Source organism: Lissotriton vulgaris, chromosome 12, assembly GCF_964263255.1.
Source record: "Lissotriton vulgaris chromosome 12, aLisVul1.2, whole genome shotgun sequence".
Classification (NCBI taxonomy): domain Eukaryota; kingdom Metazoa; phylum Chordata; class Amphibia; order Caudata; family Salamandridae; genus Lissotriton; species Lissotriton vulgaris.
Genome location: NC_141700.1, coordinates 95,567,869 through 95,590,109, shown reverse-complemented (window position 1 = coordinate 95,590,109; position 22,241 = coordinate 95,567,869). Strand labels below are relative to the sequence as shown.

At 45.5% G+C, this 22,241-nt stretch overlaps 1 protein-coding gene across 1 annotated transcript in view; it reads right to left on the bottom strand.

The window, feature by feature from the left end:
- Positions 1-1,121: 1,121 nt before the first annotated feature.
- The window catches only part of RFX5 (regulatory factor X5), a 58,884-nt gene continuing 37,764 nt past the window's right edge, over positions 1,122-22,241 (bottom strand). The window contains exon 10 of the mRNA XM_086947345.1: positions 1,122-3,950. Coding sequence (XP_086803471.1) covers positions 2,487-3,950 — 1,464 coding nt within the window. The 3' untranslated portion in view covers positions 1,122-2,486. The remainder of the gene's footprint in view (positions 3,951-22,241) is intronic.

The window sequence follows — 22,241 nt, the reverse complement described above, 5'->3', positions numbered from 1 at the left end:
GGGTTAACCTCTGAGTCAGTTTGAGGATGCTCCTCCTCTGAGCTATCCTCCACGGTGGCAATGGCCCCATCGTCGTCCCCTACCTCACCGACGACTTCATCAAACTCCTCGTCTCCCGCGTCGTAGTTTTCTTCCTCCGACGCCGGGCTAGAGTCCGAAACTTGAAAGACATTGTCGTCTCCAACGTCTTCTTCGAAGATGTTGTCTGGCGGGGGCGCTGATAACTGGGCCTGGAGTCTAGCGGCCCGACGAAGCTTGAGAGTCTTCTTACACCGGAACTTCGAGCAGGCCATACACCTGGCCTCATCATGGTCCGGCGACAGACATTTGTTGCACACTGGGTGCACGTCGAGGTGTGAATACTTAGAGGTGCACACTGGGCACCTCTTAAACGGAGTTCGTTCCATGTCTGGAGCGTCGTGTAGGCCCGTCCGCGCCGACAGCACGCGGAAGGGCAGCAAGAGTTCGGAGCTGAAAAGAAGTTAAACCCGAACGAAGAACGATACCGACGCCCAGCCTAAAGACCTTTTGGTCTCAAGTTAGAAAAGTTAACAACTATCGATTCCCACAGAGGGAACCGAAACACATCCAAACCCAATGGCGGAAAAAAACAATCTGGGGATGGAGGCGATGCCCATGCGCACTGTAGTCCAGGGGAGGAGCCACCTATCTCGTGATACTTCGAAGACTCTTCCAGGACAACAATGTGCAATCATCTGGACCCAACACTAGGCGGCGATCTATGCACAGATATGCACAGATATGAATTCAGCAGCCCACATGCCTCGAACACATGTGTTCCCCCCTCTGAGACTGTTATTCACATAGAGTTGGAAAAGAACACTAAAATGCACTCTCGTCCTGGGCACGATACGAAAGGCACAGAGTGTCTCATTCTCAGAATTTGAGTGGGAATACCAGACTTCCTATTTATTTCTGAAACCCAATATTCGTCAACTTGTACTTATTTGTACAAATGCAAGCTAGGATTAAATGGATATCCATTACCATGCATTACCCCTTTTGGCAGTCTGCAATCTATCTCACTGGCACACAGATACATTTACATTGAACACTGCATGCTACCGCTTCCATAAGACAAGTTAAAATGAAATGAGACATAGCAATACAATAGTTTATATAAAAATATAAATATATATACATATATATACATTATACACACAGAAACTGAGCAAACAGAAGCTCTGATCTCAAACTCCTTTTTTTGTCAGTATGTTAAATCCAGAGAACATTATCCTACAGTGGGGAAGATCAAGATCTGTCAAGCCTTTTGAAAAATTAACAACCAGCCCAACACATTATTATTACAAAGTAGGAAACACTATATGTCAAAGACAGTTTTAAATGAACATCAGAAAGGGGCCCCTGACCTGCTACAACTGCAGGAATTAAAGTCATGCAAGAATATTCTTAGATAAATGGTGCTGACACATTACTCAATGGACAGTAAGACAAAATATTTGTTTAACAAGGAAAAGGACTAGGAGTTGTTGCCCTAATCCACTTGGTGCCCCCAGGACATTAAAATAGATTTTGTGGAAGAACTGCAGCCCTGCAAGACGGAGGCTAAGTTATCTGCTTAACTAATTGAAGGCTGACGGATTCACACAGATAAAACGTCAGGCCATCAGTAAATCCACACTGTCACCTCTTTAAGAGCATTGTGCGCACCGCAGCATGACCCATCCCGTACCTGAAGAAATATGATCACATCTCCCCCATACGGATGGAACTCAACTGACTTCCCTTGCCAGCACATACTATCTTTACAACCAGCAAACTCATTTGCAAAGTCCCCACGACCAGCACCCTCGCTTATCTTGCTAGCAAGCTCACCACCTCTAGTGTTCTCAGCACAACCACGGTCAGAACACCATCAGACTGCAGACTAAGAAGTGTGAAACAGGATCTAGAACATCATCCCCATATCCATCAGGACTGCCCCAGCATGCCTCCAATTTAGGGAAGAACACTTCATCACAATGCACTATCTGTCCACAGTTTCCCATGCTATTACATGTTGACTTTATGCTTGTCTTTGACCAAGTACAGCGCTACGCTGCCTTTTGGCTAGATTCACGCTATAGAAATACCATATACATACATACATAACGTTTTGGTGTCAGTTGCTCACTGAAAGATTCCAATGAGGAAGCCTAAACTGCTACAGTCATAGGATTTTCAGTAATTAAACATTAGATTGCCATTGATATGAATCTTATAATCAGGCCAAATATGTAAATTGGAGGGGCTGACTTCAAAACGTTTTAGTACCAATGTCCCCACAGTTCAGCACAATCATAACTTTTGAGTGTAAAAGGAACCAGAATTCTGTGTGCATGCAATGATGCCATGTTCTTTAACTCGTCGGTCCCTCAAGAGCATGTACTTGTTCAGACCTGGTTCTTTGGAGCAAACGGTTACAATTCAATAATCTTGGCTGGGGTTTTAGGACTTTAATGCCCTCAGTGCCCTGTCCTTGGTTTAGAGAGGAACCCACTATTAGTGTCCGCATGTGCTCTTGAAGAGATCACACTCCAGGATAGACCAGTGGTTGATGTTGCTGCTGCTCCAAGATCCATCGCTGGAGGGTCTGCTTGTGAAGGTTCCTTCACAGAGTCTTGAAAAGCCCCTCCTTTTGCAAGGACCCTGTCAACTGGCAATGGTATGTGTTTTACAGCTTCCTGAGCCTGTAGGATTTTTCCTCGTCCCTGTTCCTGGGCAAGACCCAAATTGTACTTATGCATGCTGTACCTGCCATCTTGGATCACACTAACTTGAGAGGTTGACACCAAATCTTCTTTGGTACTGACCAAAGGAGTGGCAACTGAGGCCAAACCTCCCCCAATCCCATCTGATGACATAATAATTTGACGAGTTTGTTGTATATCTGTAGTAATTACATTGGATTCAGTATTGTGCCTAGAATGACTTGTTATACAGATTGTCTGTTCATCTTTTGAAAGAGAATGCTGAATGGTCGGACAAGTCCCTGAAGGTACATTTTCATAGGAAGGTTTTTCCTGGAACTCATCTCTATTAGGACTTGTTCTATTGTCCACCTTCACTGCCTCATTTCTGGCTGCAGCATTCTTTATGGAATCACTCTCTTTCAACCCCCCAAAGCTGTCCTCCACCATAGACGGTTGGGCTGGTGAGATATCGCAGGATGTACTCACCCTGCGAAGACCCATTTGCAAAACAGTGCGCACTTCTTGATGTTCTACCCCCTCTGCAGAGTGATCCAAGAATTGATCGTCCCCACAGACAGTACTACATCCTAGAAGTGCCCCCGGAGAAACTCCACTACTTATCTCGGAATCCGAAAGGGATGATGTAGCATCCAATGTAGGTTCGCCAACCACCTTGCAGGGGCGTCCGCGCCTCTTCTTAGAGGCAGCTTCGTGTGCTGCATCAGTAACAAGGGCTTGTTCCAAAGGCCGCTTTGCTGTGGTGCTCTTTTGGATGTCTGGTGCGTCATTTGCCCGAATTTCGCTACTCTGTCCTACCACGCCCTTTTCATTATTTGCAACAGTGGGGTGGATTTGTATTTCTGAAACACCCACAGGCATTCGTGGCAAAATCACATTGATCATGGGTACAGCTTTCTGCAAGCTCACCAGTCCTGCCCCATTTAGTCCAGCTGACATGGTGAGGGGAAGAGCAGAAGAAGGTATTGACGAGATCTGGATAGAGTTACTGATTGCAGGTACTGTGATCTTCTGCCCAAACACAGGGGCAGGAGTTTGAAACTGTGCACAGCGTCCCACAGTTTGTTCCCCAGTGATCATCCGAGGCCGTAGTGGAGGTAGACGAGCCACAAGTGCATCCACTTGAGGACTGGATGCGGACTTCTCACCGTCAGCGGTCGTTTTCTTATCAGCAGTCTGCGGATTTGTCAGTGGTTTCAATACCTTTTCTTCTGTTTTCTGAAATTAAAACATAACAGGTTACAAGGATTTTCATTTTTTTCTAATAATTTTTCTTTTTGTACTAAAACAATCGCCAAAATAATAGGAAGTTATGAACTATGCTGGGATTCACTGTGCTATTTACCTTCCAGTTTAATTCAGGAATCGTTGAAGGGGCTACAAAACAGAATAAAGCACCTCAAATAAAAGACCAATCCTCTTGTTTTGAGATTTACTTTCAGTGTATGCTGGCTCACAGAGTGTCCAGGAAGAAGAAAGTAATGCAAAGAAAAGTGTATCTATAGCACAGACGTAAGGCAATACAACTGGCAGACTAAATATGTTTGCATTCCTCATATAATGGGATATGACTCTATAAGATTTTGAAGTAAGCAGATTTCTCTGTCTATATCTAACAGTAGTCATTACAACTGCACTTCATGAAAGGAAATGGAGAGTTTAAATTTACAACATGAGCATATGCGTATTCCATACAGTTACTAATGCAGATAAACAAAAAAGCTTTTGTTCATTTTAACATCCCCTCTTTATATCAAGTTCAAAAGAAAAACATCCTTGTATACTAGTGTTGACTATAACAGTTGATCTGCACAACACAGAGGGCCAGATGTACGACCATTCCATTTTGCGAGTTGCAAATTGCGACGTTTTGCGACTCGCAAAATGGAATGTATAACAGTGTCTGAGCCACGGTTTGTGATTCACAAACGGGTCACAAGGGACCTGCCTCTTTAATATTCATTAGGCAATTCGCAACCCATTGGGAATGGTTGGCACTCACAGGAATGGTGGCCTGCTCAGATCAGCAGACCACCATGTCTGAGACTGCTTTTTCAATAAAGCAGTTTTTTCTTTAGAAATGCAGCCCATTTTCCTTAAACGAAAATGGGTTGCTTTTCAAAAAGAAAAATGAATCTTTTCAGTTTCATTTTTTAAGAGAAGGCAATGGTCCGTGGGACCACTGCTTGCTCTTAAAAAATATTTGTACCCACATTCGCAAAGGGGAAGGGGTCACCGAGGACCCCTTCTCATTTGTGACTGGTCTACCACCAACTTTCCATTGGCGGTAAAATGTGAATGTTTTGCGACCGCATTTTGGTTGCAAAACATTCGTACATGGCTCTGCGAGTCGCCATTTAGAAGGGACGCCATTGGCAAGCCAATAATAGCGAGTTGCAAACCCTATTTTTTAAGTCTGGAATGGGTTACCGACTCACAAAATAGAGTTTGTACATGCCACAGACCTATTTAGCGGTCGCAAACGGGCGATTTCCCGTTTGCACCGCTTAAACAGGTCGTACGTGTTGCCCAGAAAAGGATATGTTGGCCACTAGGAACTGCAATTTCTCACTTTAGGAGGTTATGATATGAAGATCCAATTTAGAAGAGTAAATCGAATTAATAATCAGTATACATGAACCTTAAAGACAGACATGTATGCAAAAAATAATTGTCCAGTGACAGAAAATCCAGCGAGTGGTGGCAGAAGTGTTCTGTAGAAGATCAAATATACCGGTTTGGACAGTCAAACATAGTATAGTACCTGGAGTGGAACCAAATCAGGAATTTCGGCAAATTGTTTAATGCTAAAATTGTCTATTAGTTTGGTGTGTACCTCTACTCTGAAAGAAGCTTTTAATTTCTGAATGTTCAGAAAATCGCTCAGATAATGGAAAACATGGGGTGTTGGTGAGATTGATCTGGCCCCCCACATCTTGTAGTAGGATACCTGTCCTGTGTGTAACAAAGCGGCCAGGCAGGAAATGATTCACACAACAAACAATTCTTCATATTACATCACTTCTAGGATAACCAGGGACAGGGCATGAACTCAGGCATGTGCCCTACTTGGGGTTAAGAATGATGTTGGAATCACAGTTCCAGGACATCACTGCAGATTTCAAATGACTTGAGTAGAACACTGTACCAAACCACACATCCAAACACATATCCGCCAAGGAACGGTGAAACATTGAACATTTAGTTTGCGCCCAACATAGCCTCAATAATCATCTTATAAATATTCTACCTCATGCCAATGGAGACATTAACACATGTTGTAAGCTTTGTATGGCCAAACCTCTAAGGTTATACCTAGGGCTCCCGTTTTTATGGTATTTATGTTTTTCACATTTGTGTCTGTATTTATCCATATTTATTTTTTGCTAATATTATCTGTATTTATCCATATTAATTTTGGGTTTTGTGAAAAAATGAATTTGAAACTAGTATATGTCCACATTAATGTACCCAATCTATGTGCATTCATGCTTGAATGGCCAATAGGTGTCAATAATATGAACACCCCCAGATGATAAATCAATGCACATATATGAAAACTTGACTGACTGCATTTAGAAAATATCTGGTTTTATCCACATTTAAAAATAAATACAGACAAAAATAAATGGTTTTCAGTAACACATGGTGGCTTAGTTATATCAAATTCACCCTAAGGATCAAAGGGAGAGAACCTAGAACAGAGTGTATCACTCCCTATCAATATCTTAAGCTCACTATAGGATACGTTCTCAACTATCACGGGGCGGGGGGGGTTGTAAAAAATATTTTTATTTTAGGACGGGAACCCTCACTCACCAGAAGGTGACATGCTTCATCATGGGGCTCCCTCCTCACACCGGGACCGCAAGGTCCTTGGTGTGGGCTACAACTCTCCACTGAAAGAAAATTAGTGGAGAGGAGCTGAGGTGTTTTAAATGGGGGAAGCTGATGAACTAGGTGAGTCAGGGGCAGAGTGCAAAAGGAGAAAGTGGTTAAAACTGTCTCGAGGGACCTAATAAATGTATTCAATGGCATCCAGGGACTGGATTCAAAATAAAGAGGACTAGGGGTTGAAAACAAATATACCCCTATTAAAAGGTCAACATGTTTCTGCCCTCACTTGACTCCAGCCTGAGTTCATGGGCATTCTTCAGGACCAAATAACATATAAGTCACTCTGCAATACTAATACAACTGTTCAGATGATTATACTGGCCATGAGTTTCGTGCCAAAATGAGGGCTATTAGTTCACCATCTTCATCTGGTTTTGGAATCAAGTTTACCTCTCTTCAGCCACAAGGTACCCCACACCAGTCTCGGCCGCTAACAGTCCGTGACTTCCTCAAAACGGAAGGGTCCTGGCAAGAGCCTTAGTTGTATCACATGCAATTTAATGTTCACATTAAAATTTTTAAAAAAGGGAAAAGTAAATGGAGAGGATGTACAATATGATTTGCTGCCCTAAAGCCTAAGAAAATTGGGAGGTTTGACCTGCCACATCCCACTAATTACATTATTTTTGTCCACCATTTATGATCTGCATCCTCTGCTTTACACTCAAAGACATATTGAGGCATCAACAGCCTCTGGCCGACCTTTTCTCTCCATGTTTTCTCTCCATGCTTTATTACTCAGAGTTTCTCTAGGCTTAATCCTTATGTGTTTCTCAATATCGTTATGCTGGATTGTCGGGAGTCACTTTTCCAACATTTATGTATTTTGTGGTGGGCAGCTGATGTTTGAATTTCATGATGTTTACCAAAGGTTTGTATAGTGTTCTATTCTTACACTTCTCACTGGGTAATGGGTAGTATGAGAGAAAGGAGTTTTCTTGTTTAACAGAGAAGGAAACTCATGCTAGGTTTAGAGCGATTTCCCCTTTGTATTCCCAGACTTAACCACCTTACCCCATTGTTCAAAATCAGGAGTCGGCATGGATTGCGTCTATTTATCCTTCAGCGCATATTTGGTGGGTCTTCATCAGTCCAAGTTACCCCAGACCTGGACTCTGATCCAACCTATCCAATTCTATTTCTGTTGTTTGCTGCCGTCACATTTCCCGTTTTCTTTAGAAATGTTTATCATTAGAGCCTCTGGCTGAATCTGATGCAACTTCTCTTAAATGGGAGGGAAGACGTATCGGGCAATGTCGGACTGACTACAGACATTTGTACATCTCACCTATATGTTGGTGGCACTGGCTTATAGACTAATGGTTAACAGATCTAGAGACAGATGCCAACCTCATACAAACTTCAATGGCCAGGTGGCAATAATCCAAATTGGGAACCCCCTTTACTAGAGGTGGACTGCATTAATTCAGGTTTTATTGTGTCCGTTCTCATAATTTCTGTGTTCCTTATAGTGATTTGAAAATGTTCCACTATGGCATTCTTGGTTGTTGGACATCCACTCTATCAGTGTTTACATCAAGAGGACACTTTGGTTTTAGTGTAAATGTTAGGTTGCAGACTACTTAGGATAATTAGGCTGTGTGTCAGATTGAGGGTATTTCTGCATGAGCAGATATGCCCCTGTGATGGGTAGTTCTATTACTAGGTATTGCAAGTTAACAGGCCTTAAGTATATGTACTGGGTACTGGTCATTACAAGTTCCCCAGCTACATAATGGCTTAGCTGAACATACTTGTGTTTGGTATCAAACACCCTGTCTTAATAAATCTGTACTGATGGCTGTACAAGATTTATTATGACATGTACCAGAAGGCACCTTAGAGATGCCCCCTGAAACTTTAATAGTCTTCTAGTGTGCTGGCTGACTGGATCCTTCCAGCCTGCCACCACAGAGCGTTTCTGACTCCCTGCAGGTGAGAGCCAACACTCTCAGGAGACCAGGAACAATGCCTGCTCTGGCAGGAGGTGTTATCACCTCCTTCAGCAGGATGGCTAGTGAATCTGCATACCAAGACCTAGGCTTCAAAGCCTCTGCTGCCTTCGATATGCAACCCCAGCTTTCCACAGACCTGGGAAATGCCACCCTCTGCCCTGAGGCCCATTTGGCACCAGGACAGGTGGGAAATTAGCTATGTAATGTGTGTGGTGCACTACTAGGCCAGTCACACTCCTAAGGTGGGCTACCTGATGCACTCCATGAAAGAAGGGTTTCCCTATTTGGAATTTAGTGGAATTAGGAACTCTGGGTGAAGGTTATGCCCACTTCCCTCAGGAAGTGGTCATACAGGGGGTGTAGTCACCCAAGGGGTAGGTAGCCCATTGGCTAGTACCTTACATGCCCCTCAAACAGCCCTAAATAGAAATTTTAAGTGGCCCCCTGACACCAGGATCTTATATTTGTCTAACTGAAGAAAAAAGAGGACAAAGAAGAGCCGAAGAAGCAAGAACTGAGGATTGCTGGTAGACTTTGACTCCAGGCCCTGACTGCCTACCAGCTTCAGTCCCAACAAATGTGCCAACCTGACTCGTCCTTCAGCTGTGCATCCTCCAAAAGCATCAGAGGGCCTCTAGCACTTTGCCAAGCCATCAGCATCTCTCTGAAGTGGAGGAGCCACTTTCCTGCAGCCACCAACCGCAACGTCAGAATCACTGTTCTGCTGTCTACCTGGTCCACCGACGCAGCAGGCACCCAGGACCAAGGTCAAAGTGCTCCCAGAGCTCAAATATGGCTCCCCACTAAGTGAGAAGATGCCAGGATCAACTGGAGCCTCTCTGCACCAATACTCGGGGTACCGAACCCCTTGCAGCAACCAAAGCATGCATGAATCCAATCCGGACTACAATGGCGCAAAGACAGAGCAGCCGATGAGGGACGTCAGCATCGCAGAGGCTAGCACTGAGAGTGGCTCAGCTGTTCTATTTTGACCCCCTTTGCAGGTCCAAGACAGCCAACGGTACTCCTAGGACCCCACAAATCGAGCCCCCCTTAGGGAGCTTCTGGACTCGTCCCCAAGTCCCCCTCCGCAGCCTACTTCTAGGTGCCCCCCTCCTTTCCTACGGTGCAGCGCACAAGGCTACCAACCCGCCATCACCTCTTTATCCAGACAGTCCGGGGCAGGTAAACTTGAACTGATGCTGATACTTTGGACCTTGGCCCGTAGCACTTTAAGTCCTAAAGGGGACACCTGAGAATCGTTTGCAAATACCTGTATGCAGTATATGTTTCTTTACCCATTGGAAAGTATTACGGCGTAAAAACGCATTTGCGCGACATTTTTACTGACCTGCAAAAACTGATAAACTGAAAAGTACTTACCCCATTACAAAGTTCTTGGTGTTAAAATAAATATAAAAATATCTGTTATTTTTCTAAATTGGTCTCAAGTTTCTTCTTGAGTGTGTGTCTCATTTATTGACTCTGTGTGTTCAACAAGCGCATGAACACTACCCTCTGATAACCCTAAAACTGCTCGCCCACACTACCATAAAAGAGAGCATTTGGGATTATTAATTTAAGGACTGTAAACCAATAAGGCCTGTATGGACTTTATACATAGTATACCTCGTTTTAGTGTACTCCATAAAAAGCCAGCTTCCTACAATGTATTTCCGGATTTACTGATTTCTAACATCCCCATTCTCTTTCTGCTGATGAACTGCTCATGGTACCAAGCCCCTCAGGTCTTGATCCTTGTTTCTAATAAGGACACTGATGGCTTCAGGAGTTTCCACCAATGCTAGGGATGTCTCCTCTTCTAAAGTATTACTTTTGTTGGGGAGAGGATAATATGACTTTAATGCCTCTGAGTATTTGAAACTTGGAAAAAGAGGAAGTGCCTCAGGCTTCTTATCCTTGTCGCTTTGTATAAGCGGTTTCTCACTATCAATGGCCCAAATACCCTTGTGAACATCTCAGATAGAAGATACAAGTCTTCTTAGTGGGCAGGTTCCTTTCCACTTCTTTCAAATCCATTGGTTAACCCCAATCTCCCTTGAACTTTCAAGTATGGAATTCTTCAGAAGGCCCAGGGACAATGCTGCTGAAATAAATAGTCAAGGGGCACCATCAGTTCCCCATGCAATCTGGGCATTCCAGTGGCACCACCCCCTACTTTTTGCTGAACATTTATTGGATGTCCAGCAGTCCGTGCATTGTCTGGGACACCAGGAAATATCAGACATGAAAATGAAGGACGAGTAAGCCTGTATAGATCTGTATGAGGTGGATACAGCAAGCAGCACCACTTACAGGTAGTGCAGTGGTTGCGGTGGTTAGCACTATGCTGTCATGACAAACATACATACAGTGCCTAGTTTTTTTAAGAAAGCGTGCCAGTGCCCGAAGCTCAGCTCAGAAACAGGTGGCAAGTGCAATTAAATGTCAGGGCGCCAAATACCAAGGATGGTAGTTTTTAATCCACTTCAAGACACTCCCTGTCCCCTTTTCTCATTCTTGCAAGTTTCCAATTTCTTTCTTTGTTATGGTTTTGCCATCTTTCTCTTCCACCATCTTTCCGATCTGTGTGTGTTTCCCTCTCTTGCACTCAGTAAATGCATAATGCGGGAAATAAGTGCTGGTGTCCAAATATAAATTGCTGATGCCACCCCAGATGGCAACCACCAGCTTAAATTAAGCACTGCCCACATACAAACACAGGCAGATACACACTGTTTCCATGGGAGGATCATCTGAAATCCACTGTAAGTCCTTCTACAGGGCTCTACTGCAATGACATAATAATGTAGAGGTGCTTGCTAGCAACAGTATTTTGGCAGAAGTCCGCAAATGTACCCTACTTTACTGCCCGTCTTTTATGGCAAAACCTTCTTCTTTATCACAGAGAGAGCAGAAGGATGCCTTTTTCTTACGGTTAAAAAGACAACTCCTTCTGGTTGAGACTTGATCCTTAGAGAAAAGTGGAGCTTGTTCTGGAGGGCGATATTCCTTTACAAGACATGGTATTGCTAACATAGTTGTAGCTGGAATCAATAATATCTCAATTTAAGCCTCTATAGGTTGCAACACAAGAGGAAGCAGTTCTTTCTACGATGCACAATTTTGTGGTGTCTCAAATACGATGAAAGTTCTTGTTTGAGGCGGTGGAATGTTCAATATCTCTGCTCCTTTAACAAAAACATCCTTCAAAGTGTAGGAATGCTGTGGATAGAGGAAACTCAAGGGTGACACTGGTGGGTGGGTGCCCCAGTAAGACTTGGATGATGAACCTCTTTCAGAAGCAGTGTTCCTTCTGGGACTAAAAGACTGCTTTGCAGTACAAGAGTTTCTCAGTATAGGGGCCACCTCAGGATTCTTCTGCTATGGGAACCTGAGTGCCTTAGAGAGCTGGACTGACATAGAAATGAGATATTGTAAGTGAGCAACTACTCCTTGATTGCGGATGCTAAGGATTCTCTTTATCTTCTGCAACAGACTATCTTCTTGTTGCTGTCCGTGGTTGCTCCCAAGATTTCTGCACCTCACACGAGGCCGTGGTCCAAGCTCTATTTGCCTGGAAATTTCTAAACTGAAAGGGGCAAGCAATGTTTGAGCCCCAATGCCATGCCATATTCAAAGGCCCCAAAGTGCCATCCGACATCTTTCATTTTGCAATTAAAAAACGCAGGGAGGAGGAGGAAATTCCCCCAGGAAGGCTACGTCCATACAGGGACTTGTCCTCATTCACCTACCTTCAGTGGCCCGCTCCAAAGGATATATGGAGGAGAGGAGTATCACCACCAACCTCACATGATATCCCATGTGCAGGATTGAAGGAAATGAGGATTAGGGCTACCCTAAATACAGATCACTTATATAAAAAAAACTGTGGAGTGGGATTCACTTATCATTGCTGGACTTTACCAATACCATGAGTAATGCGGGCCTGCAATTGTTGGCAGTTGTTTGTATTAGGAGAAGTTGGTGAATGCATGAGAGTCCCTGGAGCTATAACCCCTGGAGTTTATGTGCATTTCTGAGGAAGCAGCATATTTTATGCAATATATTGTATTACTGGATTATGAGTGGGATAACTGTTCGAACAATGTAATTTAACCATCATTAGATTCTATGAGATACCTCCTGTGTTCATAATGAGTGGTGTTTCTATGTATTTCCAAAGTGCTGGACCAGGGCACAAGTCCCAAAAAAAGAAGTGGGGGGACGCTGTCACCGGAAGTGACACCACGAAAGGTGGCTTGCACCATCGGGCTCATTGCTTCCCCTTGTTCACCCCTTAGATGGGATTGCTTCTGAGAAGCCAGCGTGTGAGCAGCGTGCTGTGAGCTCCGATCTCGCCACAGAGAGGCCAAAGAGTGAAGTCCAGCTGTTTGGCAGGGGGGACGGCGTCCATCAGGTAAAATAAGTGGGGGGACGCCGTCCACCCGCGTGGTACCCTGACTCGAGCCCTGTGCTCGACTCACTAGACTTCAAAAATAATATCCAAGTAAAACCTGTGTGAGTAAAATCATTTGTGCTTTCTGAAGCTGTGCTCTCCTTCTCTTGTGCTTTTATTATGGCAGACCTGTGTTTTTCTCCTAGGTAACTCCCCATTCATGTAAGTTCTCTGGAGGTACACTGGTTTTCCAGTTCTGAGACATCAGACCAGTGCTCTGATGATGATGTGGAGCCCAAAATGCATCCCCTTCTGCGAGGTTAACTACTGTCCCCTCTAACAGAGTATGTGTGGACTGATCATGATGGCAACATAAACTATAGAGATGCATTTTTACCTGTACCTCAGTGGAGAAACTACCTTGAGGCTCCCTAGGGGTAAACGGGAGAGGAAGAACAAAAAGAAGAGCAAGAATAAGAGAAGGAAGAACAGAAAGATGGAGAGGGGGAGAAAGAAGCAGAAGAAGAGGAGGACTTCCTCCGGGAAACCGTAAATAAGTGGGATTACTTACCAGGAAGGGTGGGTTTTCTGTTACTTGGTTGGTGGGTCCTGTGGACATCTTTTGAATATCTTAAATGGTTTTACAGAAAGTGTAAAGGGTGCGTTTCTGGGCACATTCCTATGTATTACCCAAACGAAATCAGTGCCTACTGAAACCCTATGACCTGCTACTTCAGCCTTTAAGATAACTTCAACAAAGTCCTTGAAGTTACAAGACTTCCGTTTTGGCCAGTAGGGTACTGCATGGTTTTAGGGCAACACCATCAGTTCCCTTGTTGAATAATATGGGCCTTTAGGCCTTAGGTCTACTTGTAAACTGAACTACAGCACCTAGTGCTTAAAACTAATAAAGGCTTCCTAACTCTAGCCAGAAGGTGCTGGGCACTTCTCATTTTCTATGCATTTCTTGATTGTTAATCCTGAAAATTTTTCTTTCTAAAGATCTGTCTGTACACTGAAATGATTGTCTTTTGTATGGCATATTAACTCTTTCTGAGCATCTAATCTCATACCACCTCATTGAATGAGTGCCGGCCACTTGACCTCGATACGCCGGTACCTGACCACACAGACTGTAAAAGGACTGCGACGCCAGAACACTCAAGGTAAATACATAGATTGGGGCACTTAATGGCAAGTAATATCTGACTGCCCTGAAACCCTTAGAAATAGCCATAAATGCCCTAAATATGGCCACAGTTTTCTATCCTTTAAGTTATATTAGTGAACACGCCTGAGGTACATTTTCTTTTGAGAAGTGCATAGGAATGCAGGAAGGTAAGCCAATAAACTAAGTTTAAATGAAACTTTAGAATGAGTACTCCTCAATGGAAAATTTTAACAAATGTTTTCCCTAAAACTGCTTACCACCGAATGCCATATTTGGGAATCACCGTTTTCTTTTTGGAATTGTTTTGCAATGTTGCCATTTTTTAAAATGTATCTAACCAACCTAATTAATTTTATTTACTGTGTTACTCTCAGGTAGATATGTGAAACTCCTCACTAGGCTTCAAACACTGCCCGTTTGTCACAGTCAGAAGGCTCATGGTAGATAGCTGCCAAGGTTTCAGATTGCTATGTGTGAAATTTCATACTTTCAACGAAATTATGAGTGGTATTTCAACAACAATGAGAGACAATTTCACGAGAACAAAATCAAGCAATGAAGACAAGGGAAACATGCAGCTGAATAAACAAAAAGACTTAACACAATGGATACAAAGCTGCATTATTTCAACAAGCATTTACAATGCAATGGTCTCTGCATTATTAAAGGTAGAGCTATTGGCATTGCTCATGACATTTTTTTTTTACATCTTAAATAAATGGCATTGTCATTTACATTGCCAATAGCTTAATCGTCAAATAAATAGCATTGTCATTTACAATGCCAATAGGTTAATTGCTCGCAAATGCATGACCTATTGCATTTACACCCACACAGAGCCACACACACAAAGCCACCCACACACACATAGAGCCACCCACACAAACAGAGCCCCCCCCACACACACACACACACACAGAGACACACACACACAGAGCCACCCACACACACAGAGCCCCACACACACACAGAGCCCCACACACACACAGAGCCCCACACACACACACAGAGCCCCCCACACACACACACACGCCCCACACACACACACACAGAGCCCCCCCCCACACACACACAGAGCCCCACACACACAGAGCCCCCCCCACACAGAGCCCCCCCCCCCACACACAGAGCCCCCCCACACACACACAGAGCCCCCCACACACACACACAGAGCCCCACCCCCCACACACACACTGAGCCCCATACACACAAAACGTACAGTGTGTTTTTTTTAACCAGGCCAAAGGTCTAAGCATTCCAAACAAGCTTCTTTTTACTACACTCTAATGGGCAGGGCCATAGCGAGAAAGTCATTATTGACTACAATAAATGTTTATTCAATACTTAATTTGAGGGTGGTCCTGGTAGGTGTCACCAGCACTTATTTTGGGGACAGGCACTTGCTTTTCCCATCGTACATTTCCTGAGACCATGAGAGAGGACTACATAAGTTGTAAAGATGGAGGAAGCCTGCCTGAGTGAGTTGGGCAGGATGTGCCTGGTAGTCGATGAAAGAGGCATGAGGTGGTTTTAAGAGTGAGTGACCATGTCCACAAGCCACACCGTATTATCCACTTATTAGGATATCATTGCATATGATAACACATAACCATTATAATTTGAAATTACAGTTTGTGTGCTTAACCAATAGATATCCTAATAACTTAACCCACCGGTGCTAATTTTATAGTCCTTCAAAGGTTTCACGGCTGAAAAATCCATTCCGGAATGTGAAACTATGAACTGGAGATTTCACAGTTTTTTTTTCTTAAAAATGTGTGACTTTCTGAGGTCTAGAACTTTACAACTTTGCACAACACAATTACAAATGCAAGCCCATTCCCTTCAGGCCTGCCGATAATGGCCAGGAACGCTTGACTGATGTGAAGGAAACATGAATCCCTAAATTAATTCACCACTAATCCTTTATTGGTTCCGGAGTAGCTGCTGCTCACCTAAAAGCGCTTCGACACCTCGTCAGGGGTATTAACAGTTGCGGCCGCTGTGTTAAGCGCTAAATAAATTTAACAACAATACACTATCGAGCCTATGGCAGTGCCTTCTAGCCCCACCCATGCCCACAGATGTTACCAAGGCATGGGCGGGTGTCTAGATGCCCCAGGAGGCAGGCTCCGCCCTTGTCCGTAACATGTGGTCTCTCATCCTCCACCGATGGGGGGGGTTTGGGGGGGCTGCCTCTCTTCTGACTGCTCTTCCAGCTGGGGGGCGGCTGTCTTTAAGGGGCTGAGGGGCAGAGGGCTTTATCAGGACTGGAATGTGCTTGTCACCCCGGTTTCTGTTTAAGGCACCCCTTTCATGATGGAAACCGGGGCGACAAGCACGTTTCAGCAAAAAAGGCAGAAAGACATTGGATAAAAACATACAAGCGCAGAGTCCACCCAAAAAGTTCTAAAGCGCCCTCGCAAAGTGATGTTTCATTTTAGTTCCCTCACTCCCACGCAGCGCAGGAGCCGCGCCTACACTTCCTCACGGTTTTATTTTACACATTTAATTCACAGTAGGCAGAAAGAAATGACATTTATATGTTTTTGGAGGGCCAATGCCATTCCGACTCGTGGCTTCAGGGTGTGTTCGCTGCGCTCACTTTGAGTAAATGATCGATAAACTGACTGACACTGCGGTTCGTTTTCCCCATGCACGGGGCTGTCAGAGGTTTGTGGGGATTTGGATTTTTTTATCCATTTATGCTCAATGTGTTTACACGAGGGATTTTGTTTTTGAATGCATATATTTCTTCACTTCTTGTGTACAATATTTTTTTAAATCACTCCATTATCAATGTATGAACCCGTGATATTGGTATACAATTTTGAAAAACGTTTAATAAAGACTTATGATACAAAAAAGAACAGGCATAAAAAAAATATTGTGTTTCCCTAATGAGTTACTTTGTGTCCTTGTAAACGTTTAATTGTCACTTTTTTCGTTTTAAAAAACTGTAATATATGTAGGAAAATAGCATGCAGCCACAGAAGGAAAGTGAAACATAATAAAAGAAACAAAACACTTGCATGTAATGCTGTGCTTTAAAAACGCGGGGGCTTTTTTATAAGCCTCAGGCGCCGCCGGTGCGTCTGTTTTATGTGATTCATAGTGAGGCGCCGGCGGCGCTGGGGGCTTGTAAATAAGCTCACAGTATCCATCCATGGGCCGTAAGTATCACTGGGTAATGGGGCAGCAGTTACTCAAAGCCGCATCCAGCCACGCGCAGGGAGCTCCTGCCGCTGCTCGCAGCGCTGTACCTGCTCCTCGGAGCGCTTTAAAAGTGTAGCGCCTTGAAGAATATACGGAGAGTGCTCTGAAGGGCTTGGGGTTGCCGAGATTAGAGCCCTGGAGCCGGTCCACGGATCCTGGGGTGAAAGGGCTGAAGGATAGAGGCGCACGCATCGCGGACAGTAACAGGGACAATAATTACAATCTTTCTGCTTCTACGAACAACAGCATTTCCACCCACAATGCACAATAATACAATTAAACGCCGACGGCGCCCCTTTAACCGCCGATCACTGGACAGTGTAGCGCCTTGAAGAAATATACGGAGAGTGCTCTGAAGGGCTTGGGGTGCCGAGATTAGAGCCGTGGAGCCGGTCCACGAATCCTGGGGTAAAAGGGCTGAAGGATAGAGGCGCACGGATCGCGGACAGTAACAGGGACAATATTTACAATCTTTCTGCTTCTACGAACAACAGCAATTCCATCCACAATGCACAATAATACAATTAAACGCCGACGGTGCCCCTTTAACCGCCGATCACTGGACAGTCCGCGCTGATACAGTGATATTGAAGAGTTTTCGGGTGACTTCATCATGTCCGTAACGCGATCGATCAATAAATAACCCTCCTAGCACTGAGCAGCAAAATGGCGGCTGCAACCGCGAAAATTTCGGAATCGGGGGCGTGTTTTTTGCATTCTGAGTGACAGATGACGTCACAAGTCGAAAGAACGCAAAAAAACACACCCACGAATCCGAAAGAGACTGGGTTTGAACTGAGTGATGCCCCTCTCATCCAATGGCTGGCCTCCGTTTAGGGAGCCAGCCAATGAAAGAGAGAGGCGGGTTTAAGCCTCCATACTACAAATCATTAAATCTCCCACCGGAGACTGCGCAAGCGCAGCCTTCGGTCCTCGACCTAAAAACGAACTCACTGCTCAAACCCTAATAAAAATCATTAACCCCGAGAGGGCCGCCCCGTTTGGCGCGCCTCTATCTGCCCAGCCAGCAGCACAGATCACACCATGACCCCCCACAAGCTATCAAAGCTTCACCAGGCTCTGTTGACTTCAGTGACACAGTCAGTCACATTGTAGCTCAGTCACACCGACCAGCCCAACACACCAGTTTATGTGGCTGTATGCGGCGCGGCTCAGTGAAAACTACAGTGACTCACCTAACAGAATATGGCTGTGAGTGACCGTAAAACTACAGCTTCAATAGGGCAGGCTGCTGAAGATCATGACTGCACGCTAGGCGCTATTAAGTACTGTTATAATTTAAAAGCACATATTTCGTTTTATTAGAAACTAGCAGAGTGAGAGACATACCATTACCTCACTCCAGGCACTTACTCGAGCCGTGTGACTATTCGGAACGGCTCGGCTGCCTCATGGCCGCAATGACTCCAGGGGCAAACCAAGCCACCTGGACATGATCAATCCGACACAGCTCAGCAGCAAAGCTACACAACGGTGTGCTCTGAGCTCCAGAGGCCGCTGCGGTCCAAGGGTTTGGGTCAGTTGGGTCCAGTGGCAGGGATAACATTTTTTTCAAATAATTCCTGCAGTGCAAGCAGCGCTCATTGCCACTGCAGCCCCCCACAATTTATTCTTAGGAACTGCACAACCCGCTGACACCGCAACGGGAGGCAGCAGGACGTCACGTCTTGTGCCGCTGCACGGTGTTCGGAATAGAATGGTTGTTAGATTGTTGTAGCAGAAGCCCCCAAGCCTGCTGAGAGCAGCGCCACCACGCACTACCACTACAGCCTTAATTTAGCATTTCGGTGCTGCATGGTTAGCAGTGCTAATACGCGGCTTGACAGCCAAGGGGGCACTATGCCTATTATGCATGACTTTCAAATTCAGTGCAGTGATGTGGACCACCACACCGAAATGCTTCAGTCTAACGCCTGATGCGTGGTACTTGTCAGGACTGATGGTAATAGAAAGGAATGTTGCTTTTAAACAGAAATAAATGGCATGTAAGTAGCTGGAGCCATAAAGGAGCCCCATACTCGTAATACTACAGTAAGAAAGCCTATAATAGTTCACTGCTTTAGACATGTGGTAGACCCAGAGGGGAGATTTGTGGCTGTAGAGGGGAAACTGAAAGGCTGAGATTTAGTGTTGTGTAGCGTCTATGCGCCCAATGTCGACCAATCAGCTTTCGTAACGAAACTTTCCGGAGCGCTAGCTGGTTATTTTGCGGGCCCCATACTCATGGGAGGGGATTTTAACTCAGTAACAGACACGACACTAGACAGATCCCACCCACCACTAGCAGCGTCCCCAGTTCATCGATTGGCGAAGCGAAGGCTTGAATGGCAGGAGAGATGGGAGTTAGGAGACGCATGGAGAGCACAACACCCATCTATGAGATATTATTCATATTATTCTAGCCTGCACGACCTCCATGTTCGCCTTGAAACTTTTTTGTGCTCCCCACTGGTGATCACTGCTGTAGCGAACACTGAGTACTTAGCTCGTACACTGTCCGATCATAACCCTCTACTACTAACGCTGAACTGGGCGACTGAGGTCACGCGAGTCCCAACGTGGCAACTGCGACCAGACACACTGGATGATCCACTGTTCAAGGAGGCGCTAGAAGAGAGAATTACACATTATTTTGAGGAAAACGAGGGTACCACAGCATCCAGTGCGATGGAGTGGAATGCCTTTAAAGTTGTTATCAGAGGGCACTGCATAGGGAAGTGCGCAGGAATGCGCAAGACCCTATTGGAAGGTCTGAGTAAGGCAGAAGGGGTGCTAAGGAAGGCTGAACTGGCGCAACCTAATCATCCCGAGCTACAGGATACTGTATGTGAGGCCAAGGAAGCAGTGGCGGTTGAAATGGAACGGCTTCGTAGTTATGACCACAAAAACTATTTAATGAGGGCGCACGCTGAGGGGGATAAGGCCGGCACGCTGCTCGCTTGGTTGGCTAACCCTACGAGACGTAGTAACCCGATCTTGGCCATCGAGGGGGAAGAGGGTGACATGTGCCACTCCCAACTGGGAATATTGGACAACTTTCAATCTTACTATAGTACGCTTTATGAAAGCGCATTGGAAGGACAAGAATGTGAAATTGATGCCTTCCTGGAAGGATTGCAATTGCCGCAGCTAGACCAAGAGCAAGCAGAAGCCCTGGGCAGGGACATCACACTAGGGGAAATCGGTACTGCTGAGAAGAAGATGGCCCGAAACAAAACCCCGGGATTGGACGGGTTGCCCATTGAATTCTACAGCAAATACCTGGAGCAACTTGCTCCGCGGCTCCAACTAGTTTACAACGAAGCCAAGGTTAGAGGCAGACTACCTCAATCCATGTGTGAGGCTTTGATGGTACCGCTGCTGAAGCCGGGGAGGGAAAGCACCAATCCAGCGTCCTACCGACCGTTGTCCATGCTTACAACGGACTACAAAATCCTGAGTACCATACTGGCGACCAGATTGCTGCAGCACATGAAGGGGTTGATCCATGACGACCAATCCGGCTTCATCCCCACGCAAAACACTACTATCAATATACGTAGGCTGATACGTATGATGGATGACCCACTGCCGAACGCGAGAACGCCCCTGGTATTATCAATCGACATCGAGAAGGCGTTTGATAGTTTGGAGTGGGAATATCTGTACAAGGTCATGAAGCACTTTGGCCTTGGGGACGAGTACATAAGGTGGACAAGAGTGTTATATGCATCTGCGGTGGCGAGAGTACGAGTAGGTTCCCTTATTTCGCATCAATATCGGGTATGCCGCGGCACTAGGCAGGGATGCTCGCTATCCCCCCTGTTATTTGCTTTGGCCATAGAGCCGTTCGTGGCGGAAGCCAGGAGGGGAAATTTTTACAGGGGCTTAGTTTACAAAGGACGCCCGCAAACTATCTAGCTTTACGCAGATGACCTTCTATTATTTCTGGAGGACGCAAGCGAGGCACTGACGGGCGCTGAAAGACTCCTTGTGCTCTTTGGCAAGCTATCGGGCCTGAAAGTCAATTGGGCTAAATCCTGTCTGTTCCCACTGCGCCAGGGGGGGATTCGACCTACCACCCGCCTGCAGCTCAATTGGGAACCTAACTGTTTGAAATATTTAGGGGTATATGAGTATCATAAGGCGGCAGATATGCTGGAGGGCAATGTGGGCCGCTGTATTTGGGCGCTGAGGGGCAGTATGTCCTTTTGGGCCACCCTCCCACTGTCGGTGACGGGACGCATTTCGCTGGTGAAGATGATAGCTTTGCCACGTCTTCTTTACTATTTCCGCACATTGCCGGTGTGGATACCCGGTTCTACCTTTCGACAACTGAGGTCAATACTGATATCGTTTCTCTGGGGCACAGGTAGGCGCAGAATAGCGCTGGCCACGCTGCTCCGGACGAAGGACGAGGGAGGATTAGCGGTCCCGGACTTTGAGCTCTATTATTTAGCGGCACAATTGCAAATTTTCACACAGGAAGTGGCCAGGGTATACCGAGGTCCGGAGAACGAGAGGGAGGGAGGCATCCCAAGCCACGTGTTAGCATACATCACCTTACAGCAACGGCTTACTATTAGGAATCTATAACAGGAAGAGCAGACGTTTCGGCTCTGCTGCAATCGAGCTAGACGGCGAGCGGGGGTGCGGCATATGCACGCACCCGAGATACCGCTGGGAATGGTGACAGCACTACCTCACGGTGGCGATTGGTCGCGCTTACAAGGGTGGGAGGACGTAGGACTACAAATGCGAGGGGACCTTTACGAAGATGGGGAGCTAATCCCTTACCAAACATTGCAAGATAGGTTCGACCTCCCGAGGGGAGATTACCTGATGCACGCGGCTGTGACCAGAGCCATGCA